Source organism: Sebastes umbrosus, chromosome 16 (genome assembly GCF_015220745.1).
Source record: "Sebastes umbrosus isolate fSebUmb1 chromosome 16, fSebUmb1.pri, whole genome shotgun sequence".
NCBI lineage: Eukaryota > Metazoa > Chordata > Actinopteri > Perciformes > Sebastidae > Sebastes > Sebastes umbrosus.
The window spans coordinates 9,094,898-9,104,791 of NC_051284.1; the positions used below are offsets into that span (position 1 = coordinate 9,094,898).

At 40.2% G+C, this 9,894-nt stretch overlaps 1 protein-coding gene across 1 annotated transcript; it reads left to right on the plus strand.

Moving 5' to 3' along the window:
• Positions 1-508: 508 nt before the first annotated feature.
• LOC119474260 (alcohol dehydrogenase 1-like) lies at positions 509-7,910 on the plus strand. The gene is made up of 9 exons (XM_037746150.1): positions 509-667; positions 2,040-2,141; positions 4,176-4,317; positions 4,725-4,812; positions 5,044-5,239; positions 5,500-5,760; positions 5,986-6,118; positions 7,490-7,628; positions 7,728-7,910. Exons 1-9 carry the CDS (start codon positions 650-652, stop codon positions 7,759-7,761), a joined length of 1,113 nt encoding a protein of 370 aa, XP_037602078.1. The 5' UTR covers positions 509-649; the 3' UTR covers positions 7,762-7,910.
• Positions 7,911-9,894: the final 1,984 nt, after the last annotated feature.

Here is a 9,894-nt window from a genome sequence, read left to right on the forward strand (position 1 = left end):
ATTTTATTTTTATAAATATATATATATATATTTTTTTTTAGATTCAGATTTTTATTTATAGTTTCCTTGCCAGAGAGAGGGAAGTTCATCCTGAAGTGGCCACTATACCTACACCTTAAAGAAGGGTGCTTCATTGAGCTGTGAGTCTGACTACAAATTGAGTTTACTCCATCACGGAGTGGGAGGGTGTAGGTGCCAAATTGGAATTGGGCCGTAGATTTGCCTCCCACTTCTCAACCTGACCTCTCAGCTCCCTCCTCCCAGATCTCAGATCCCTCCTCCCACCTTACTCCTCCCACCTCTTAGCTCCCAGCCCTGCCCACTCTAGGAGCTGTTTTCATCTTCTCGTCTAACTCAGTAAGAAACTGAATAACACAATAAGTCACTTGAAAATGATTGTTTAATCAAAAAGGTGTAAAAAGAGATTTCAGTTGCGGTTGTGGTTGCTGCTTGTTTATTCAACACAGGCTCCAGATCTGTTGAAGAGATTTGCTTATCTGGGAACTCAAGGAAGTGAAAGCAAGTCCCCGCCCTTCTGAATGTCAACTGAATCATGAGTCCAGGGTTGTCTCCTCCCCACTCCCGTCCTGCAGCTGCACTCCTCTCTTAACTCCTCTCTCGCTTCTTTATTCTGATCTTTGCAGCAAAAATGGCCACAGCTGGTAAGGTAAATAACCTAATATGTGGACACTCATATTAATGATGTGTTTTTCTTCTTCTTCTTCTTCTTCTTGTTTAAGAATATTGTCTATCTGTCACATGGTGACAAATATGTGTAAATGCACACACACACACTAGAAAATGAAAGTGCTGGACACAATAGTGAAACGAAACATCAATGAAACAGTATCCCATTAATGTAGTTAATGACAATTTATTACATGAATATTATTCATTTGAATGTGCTTCTGTACGATGTGCAGTTCCTGCTTTTCTGTATACTGTATGAGGCTGATTCAGTGAGACACTATAAATAAGTGTTCCAATGCTTTCCTTTGCTGTATTATACTGCTGCAATATACTGATAATTACATGCAGTTTGGGGCAAGTCATAGTAAAGTCAGCACACTGACACACCATGTCCATGTTATGATTTGAGCGTATTTTTTTTATGCTAAATGCACTACTTATGAAGGTTTCTGAACAATATTTGTAATTTTTTCTGTTTTGTTAATTGATTTACAATAAGAAATATATACATACATTTGCAGAAAGCAACCATATTTGCCCACTTCCATGTTGTTGGTGTACAATTCATTATTTTGATAATAAATAACAATTCACTAAATTTATATCTATGTATTTATTTAAGTTAGGAAAGCAATGTTTAAGCCAAGCCGGATGTTGCCTTACACATAACAAAATGAGCCCGGTCACTTCCACACAGTGAGGCATACAGCTTATTAATTAAAGACTGGTATCGGATCGGGACTTGATATCAGCTGATACCGAAAATCCCAGGTATCGCTAACGGTATTGGGACTGAAAAAGTCGGATCGGTGCATCCCTATAAAAAATACTCATGAATTCAAGACAAACCATTTGATCTATCAAAACTGAAACAACTGATTTTTACTCAGTGGTTTATTTACTGACCCTAAATTAACTTTTACTGATCTAATAACAAAAATTTGTTTTTGTGGACTTTAAACCATTGTTCTTCATGTTTGCTTTTGCCAGGAGCAGCTGTATCAGAGACATAGAAACCACTTGCTGTTAACCACTAATAAAGTAATACAAAAATGTAGGGAGGATGTGAACTGCATTTGTTTGCTTAATATGATACTCTCTTGCGATGTGGCAGTCAGTCGATTTGACATTGAAATGGGCCTCTAGATGAGTATTTGCCTTGAATTATAGCACAAAGGATTGCAACATTATATCTTGCTAATGTAGCATGTTGCCTTTTTTATGTTAAGTGTTCAAAGTTCAACAAAGGGTTGTGGCACTGCGGCTCTTCCCTATATGGTTTAACAGTCCCCAGTAGTATTTGTTATATCTCATGCTGGGTAATTTCATGTGGTGTCACTGCCCTGTAGATCATTAAGTGCAAGGCAGCAGTGGCCTGGGAGCCCAACCAGCCTTTGGTGATTGAGGACATTGAGGTAGCCCCGCCCCAGGAGGACGAGGTCCGCATCAAGGTGAGAGACGTCCACTATCACAACACACACCTGGACACACACGGTTCAAGTTAAGGTTATTTTATTTATTAGTTTGTTAGGGACAATTCTAAAAACATTCTAACAGGTGATACATGAAACATATGTGTTGCATATAGGAAGGCTAACTTGCGACCCCTATCCCTGGTTTGGCTTTTCTGCTTAAAATGGTCATAACATCATCATCACTGCCAAGAGTATTATCTATTTAATAAGTTAAATTGGGCACATAATAAATAGTGACATTCTCATGACATGATCATATAAAAATGTAAATACTCACATCACATTACAATACTTGTATATGTGTTGGATATGTGTATGTAATTTATGGCAATATGTGTGGATGTGCATAATTTATGTGTGTGTCCGTGTGCATGCATGCACGTTGTCTTTATGAGTGTGTTTGTATGTTTAGCCATGTGTGCCTGTGTGTATAGGTGTTGTTGGAGAAATTATCTAATAAACAGTCTCTGGTCATTCAGTTAAGAAGCAAATACCATTTATAAGCAAATGCATTTGGGTTCATACAACAGACAAGTCAGTGTACAAAGACCAAGAGCTCCCTCACTACATCATTCTTTATAATCTTGGTTTAGCCTCCCCCCCTTGTAGTCCACACCTTCCACCCTGCTTCTGAGTGAAAGCATTGTCTATTGTTAAAAAGAGTGACCTGTGATTAGCTAGTTTTAGCAGAGTGCAGAGGCGAGGATGATAAGTAATGTATCTAAACTAGTACAGTATCTACTAGTCTGTGCTTTCCCAGGGTATTCAGATTTATATGAGTACACAAATTCTACACAAAGGGACATGGTATTTTCTCTCACAGTGTGCACAAGTGCATGATGAGAGATCAGTGATCGCAGGTTTGGTATTGTTTCAACCAGTGCTTCACCTTTTCATTAATCATGTTCAGATCAGTTTGTGTTTTTTGATTTCTGTTGGTAGGGTATTCCAAAAATGCATTCCTTTTACTGCGAATGACTGACCAAAAGTAGATTTGCGCTGTGCCACCCTGTAGTTGCAGTTTGCCGATCCCCTCTATGTAGGCTGTCTCATCGCTGTTGGTGTTGGTGATCAAGCCGATGACGGTCGTGTTGTCAGCAAACTTAATGATGGTGTTGGAGCTGTGGGTGGCCACACAATTATGCTTGAACATGGAGTACAGAAGAGGGCTGAGGACGCAGCCCTGAGGTGCGCCAGTTTTCAGAGTCAGGGTGGAGGATGTGGTGGTGCCTGTCATCACAGCCTGGTGTCTGCCCATCAGGAAATTCAGGACCCGGTCACATAGTGTTAATTCCCAGGTCTCTGAGCTTGATGACGAGCTTGGAGGGCACTATGGTACTGAATGCTGAACTATAGTCAATGAACAGCATTCTCCCAGGTGGCAGAAGGCAGTGTGGAGGGCCATTCCCACTCCCATTACTTTGGAGCGCATACTTGGACTTCCTGTATTCGTCCAAATCGCCAAAGTTGTAAGCATCAGTCCATGCTTTAAATTTGGTACGGACATCCCCATTAACCCGGAGATTCTGATTTGGGAATGTCCGTACAGTAATTGTTGGTACAACCTTATCGATGTATTTGCAGATGTAGCCCAATGACCGCATCCATGTACTGTTTGTGCTAATGTTGTTGTCCTGAAACACATGCTACTCCATAGTGCTGAAGCAGTGAGCGCTCAATGTTCCTTGTAAAGTGTGTTTCATATACCTATAGGCAGGCAGAAGCTGAAGAAAATTATCGTACAGACACGATAATTATCATACATTTGGCAATGCTGGTTACTACCAATGTGTGACAAAGGTTCAGCTGCTGCAGAAGTGTATTGTTACATACAAATTCTCCTTAGTGCTTAACTAATAAGATCCATTTATTGATTTGTTTAACACTAAATAAAAGTATCAATATACTATGAAAGCGTTGCTAGTACTGCTGAACCCACTGAGAGTGAACACAACCAGTCCCCTTAATCGTCTTTCAGCTTTCATTGTTTGGTTACTTTCTTTGGTACAGATTGTGGCGACTGCGGTGTGCCACACGGACCTGTACCAGCTGTTTGAGAACACTCAAAAAGACAACTTCCCAGTAGTCCTTGGACACGAGGGAGCCGGCATCGTAGAGAGCGTCGGGCCTGGAGTCACTGAATACCAGCCAGGTCAGTTTCGATTGGTACAACATGTCTGTGTATTGAGTAGCCTACGGAGCTGGGAAGTACTTAGTTTAGCTAAGCTTAGTGAAAAGAATGGACACAGCTAGCCTGGCTCTGTCCAAAGTTCAGAATTATGGCTGTCACTTTTTATTCGAAATTCACATTTTTTGACTTTTTGGAAAGTGACATCCCCAGTGACCAAAACCTCTAAAGCTCAGTACTAACAAGTCGTGTCTTCTTAACTTAATCTGTGCATGAACAGAAATGTAGAAACGACTATTTGGGGTATTAGTCAAGGTGTTTGAGGGATGTAGACTCTGCGCCATTCAGCGAATATTTATTTTTGCACCATTACAAAAGTTTACCAAAGATTAGTGTGACTGTCACATGGTAACATTGTTTTTGTCTTTCAGGAGACAAGGTCATCCCTCTGACCATCGGCCAGTGTAGAGAATGTCGCTTCTGTAAGAGTCCAAAGACGAACCAATGTGACAAAGGATGGTGAGCTCAATAAACACTCATATCCTTCCTTCCACTCCATTGTCTCAACTTTTCGTTTCATTCAACACTTCCTTATCAGTGTAGCAACTTTTGGTGCTGTCTGACGACACCACAGGACAGAATGTTTAGATAAATAGTATATTGCAAGTTTTTGGTGAACCCTCTAATAGGACAAGAGCAGCACTCATATATAGTTTCAGGTTTCTTATGTCTTATGATTATCTTGTTCAGGTTACCCCCAGTATCCAGGTTTACCTGTAAGGGGAAGAAGGTGCTCCAGTTTGTAGGAACCAGTACCTTCTCTGAGTACACTGTGGTTAACCAGTTGGCCGTGGCTAAGATCGACCCCGCTGCCCCACTGGACAAAGTCTGTCTCATTGGCTGTGGGATCTGCACAGGATATGGAGCAGCAGTTAATAATGCTAAGGTGTGTATGTGTGACTGTTGTAGATTGCTTACATCATTATACTAGATTAAAACAATGGAATGAGACATTCAGGGTTAAATGCCTATAAATTTGACAATTTGTATCACTATTTCACTTAATATTCTTGCCCAGATGGGAAAGCCTTTGAAAGAGTTATCACTCATTATGGGACGCAATACTTTTCCATTGATTATTACTAAATAGAGCATCATTAATTCTGACCTTAAGAGCCACGTTGACCAAAGTCTTTTGTACTTTAGGTGGAACCGGGTTCCACATGTGCTGTGTTCGGCCTTGGAGCTGTGGGTTTGGCTGCAGTCATGGGCTGTAAGGATGCAGGAGCCAAGAGGATTATCGCTGTTGACACCAATCCAGAGAAGTTTGAGAAAGCCAAGGAGTTCGGCGCGACAGAATTCGTGAACCCCAAGGATCACAGTAAACCCATCAGCGAAGTGCTGTCTGACATGACTGACGGAGGAGTGGACTTCTCCCTGGAATGTGTCGGGAATGTGGGAGTCATGGTAGGGAAATTTAATTTAATCTGGTTCAAGAATATAATGAAGAGGTGGGACCTAACTAGTAAAACAATGACCTTTAATCTGAATAATGTCAACTGAGCTCACTTGTATTGGAGAAGAGCTGAGTGTCATTCATTAAGTTTCCCAGCCTTCATTTCCTCTGCTAGTCTAGAAATTTGGACCCTTCTGATAACAAGCCCACTGACTTTGTGTTGTTTCTCCATCTAGCGCAGTGCCTTGGAGTCTTGTGTGAAAGGTTGGGGCGTCAGCGTGATTGTCGGCTGGACAGAATTGGAAGACTTTTCTGCTCGACCCGTTCAGCTCATCGCTGGACGCACATGGAAGGGCTCTGTGTTTGGAGGTGAGACAAATATGACCATCACCACTAACTAATGAATCTATGGTAACTTACGGGCTTATGTAGGACTGGGCGATAAAACAGTCTTGATAACGATAACGATGATAAATTCATGTGATATATTTTTCGCTAAAGTTATTTTTTTATCTTTTTTCCTCGAGCTACAAACACTATGAATGGCCAATATATCATACTGCAACTGTTGCGGCTGTAAAACGGTAGTTCAATTGTTCTGAGTGAGTGAAATGACTTGTTTCACAATCAGCATTTGGTCAATTTGGTTGGATAAGATTTGGAAAGTTTAAAAGAGCCGCACAATGGAATTATCTATCTATCTATCCATTATCTGTAACCGCTTATCCTATTCAGGGTCGTGTGGGGCGGGGGGGGGGCTGGAGCCGATCCCAGCAGACATTGGGCAAAGGCGGGGTACACCCGGGACAGGTCGCCAGACTATCACAGGGCTGATACATAGAGACAGACCATTCACGCTCACATTCACACCAAGGGCAATTTAGAGCCAATAACTAATCTGACCTGCATGTCTTTGGACTGTGGGAAGAGACCTGAGAACCCGGAGAAAACCCACGCTAACACAGGGAGAACATGCAAAAACTCCACACAGAAGAGCCCCAAGCCAGATTTGAACCTAAAACCCTCTTGCCGTGCTAACCTCTGCACCACCGTGCCGCCACATGATTGAATTATCTTATCCCAATTCAAATCAGCATAGGGCTAACCGGAAGTTAGCCAGCTTGGTTGGCGGGAGTCTCTGGTGCGCATGCTCAATAGTAGCGTGCAGCAGTGAGAAGGCCAACAAGAAGTATCATACTGTAGATACTGTACATAATCAACCCGCAACAACCTGATTGAGCCATTCTCATAAAATATAATTGTATATTATAAACTATAATTAACCTTCTGGTGTGTTTAGGAGTAAACTATTAAAACTGTAAACCACAACATTTATTTTTGTGTGTTCATCCCATGTCACTGTGTGACTGTAAATGTATTTACATTTATAATGCATATATGATTACCTTAGTGAATACATGTAGCTGTGTTATGTATTGTCAACACAATATTTCAGTTATTTTCATATGTAATGTCTCCTCCATAATGAATGCAAAAGTGGGACAAAAAGGTAAACCAATAAAATTGTTGTCACAAAAAAACCCTCTAAATTGAGCATGATTATTATTATTATTTTTAATGAATATATATTGTGATAATTATCGACATCGATCAATATAAAAAAACATATTGTGATAAAGTTTTTTATCGTCCAGCCCTAGGCGTATGTTCTACAACTCTCTAGCTAGTTGTATTCTGGATGAAGACTCCATGCTCTTTTTATGTGATTTTGTGGCTCAGGATATAAGGGTAGGGATGCCGTGCCTCAGATGGTTAAAGCCTACCTGGACAAGAAGTTGAAGGTGGACGAGTTCATCACTCACAACATGACTTTGGACCAGGTCAATGATGCCATTGAACTGATGAAGCATGGGAAATGGTAGATTTACACACCTATACTTTCTCCACCATTCATAACTCAACAACAACAACACAGATAAATTGCTCTGCTAATTTCTATTTTATTTTTGTTTCACAGCATCCGGACGGTCCTGAATGTCTCTCCAAAATAACACCACTGTGTTGCTACACTCAAATAATGCAATGCACATAATAAAGAGATCTTTCAAATGATGCACACTGTACATGCTGAACAGTGTTCATATGAGCAAAAGCTAAACACGTCAGGTGTTTACAGAGCAAAATAAATGGTCTCAACAGACTTCTTTGTGTTGTGATTTTGCTGTGTTGTATGTCACTGGAACTGCAAAACTATCATGTTGCTAAGTTATGTATTGCATTGTATATCAATGTAGAAGTACATGCCCCTCAGACAGCATGAGTTCACTACTGTACTTTTCTACTCTGTCTGTGGCTCTCAGCTCCAAAGCTACTGGTTCCTACTGAAGATGTAAATCTCTAAAACTCCTCATAAATATAAAGTTTCATTTAAAAAAAAAAAAAAAAAAAAAAGCTTAGTAATTTCCTAAAACAGTTGGGACACTGTAGTTTTTAGCAAACGTTACTCAAACTGGAGGAAGTAGTATATGTTGGGTACCATTTTCATTGATGGATTAATCCATGATGCTCTAGTGAGAATCAAAAAAACATATATTGCTAAGAAGTGAATTCAAGTCAATTGTTCATTCCATTGCAACGTCAGCCATTTACAGTCCAAATTGGCCACCGCAGCGCCATCTAGCGGCCATTGTCAAAAAAGCAAAGTATTTCACACAGAGTATTTCTGGCTGCAGGACGGTGTATGTGGGGTTGAGTCAAAATCGACTATGTGTGTTCCCGGTAATGAAGGATCATGTCAACCAATGCAACAGTGTGTCTGTCATGATCTGCCCTTTGTTGTGTCATTCATTCATGTTTCCTGTTTTATTTTGTTACTCACCTCTCCTCTCACTTCAGATCACTTCACTTCCTGTCTTTGTGTGTTTTCCCACCAGTTTTGATTGTGTGCTCCACCCTGATTAGTTTCACCTGTCCCTCATTAGTCACCTCACGTCCTGCTCACCTGTTCTCACTTCACCCAATCAGTCATATATACACTATATATACCAGTCCAGTTCCTTTGTTTCTTGCCAGTTTGTTGTTGTTGTTTTTGGCCTCCGGTGTTTAGCATTCCAGCCTTTCTTTCTAGCGTGGGTAAGTAAGAACAAATTAATGCTGAACATTTCTAAAAACAAAACGGATGGTGACCTAGACATATGATGGTCAGTGATCCTCAACTAGGCTCATCACTTGGCGGAAAGCCAGTAAAACAAGTTAAAAAGACTAAGCATTGTGTTGGATGCCAGACTTAGGTGGACTGAACACATAATAATATCGTAACTAAAATGGGTAAGAGCATTGCTGTGACCAGGAAATGATCTGAGTATGTAACATCAAGCACTCTGAACCAGGTGATCCAAGCTTTAGTTTTGTCACACCTTTACTGTCCAGTCATTTGGTCATCCGCATCTAAGAAAGATCTTAAAAAAAACTCCAAATTGCCCAAAGCGGAGCCACCAGATTAGCTCTCCATTGTTCAATGCACACAAATGTTTTTCAAATACACCATAATCTCTCATGGTTTCCTGTACAGAACAGATTTCAATACAGTCTTCTGATCTTCTTCAGGAATGTTTTGCATGATAGGAAGCCACATTGATTTACTGACCAAGTAGTGTACACCAGTGGAGAACATAATTATCTGATAAGACAGGCCAGTGCAAGATATCTCTTACCACCTAGACCAAGGGTCTGCAACCTGCGGCTCCGGAGCCACATGTGGCTGTTTAGCCCCTCTCCAGTGGCTCCCTGTGGATTTTTAAAAATGGAAATGAATAACTGTTTATTGTTTACATTTTCAGTTCATTGTTGTAGATCTATGGTACGACGGAGTATTAGGGCCACATTGAGGAAAAAAGAAAAAACTCATGATTTTTTTTTTTAAGAATAAAGTCATATTACGAGAAAAAAGTCATAGGTTTACGAGAAGAAGTCGGAATATTATGAGAATAAAGTCAGAAGTTTATGAGAAAAAAGTCATATTATGAGAATAAAGTCATATTATAAAGTAGTCATTTTAGGTGTTATTTTCTTTTTTTTCTCGTAAAGTTATGACTTGATTCTCGTAATATTACGACTTTTATTCTCGTAAAATGATGACTTTATTCTCGTAATATTACAACTTTTTTTTCTCGTAAAGTTATGGC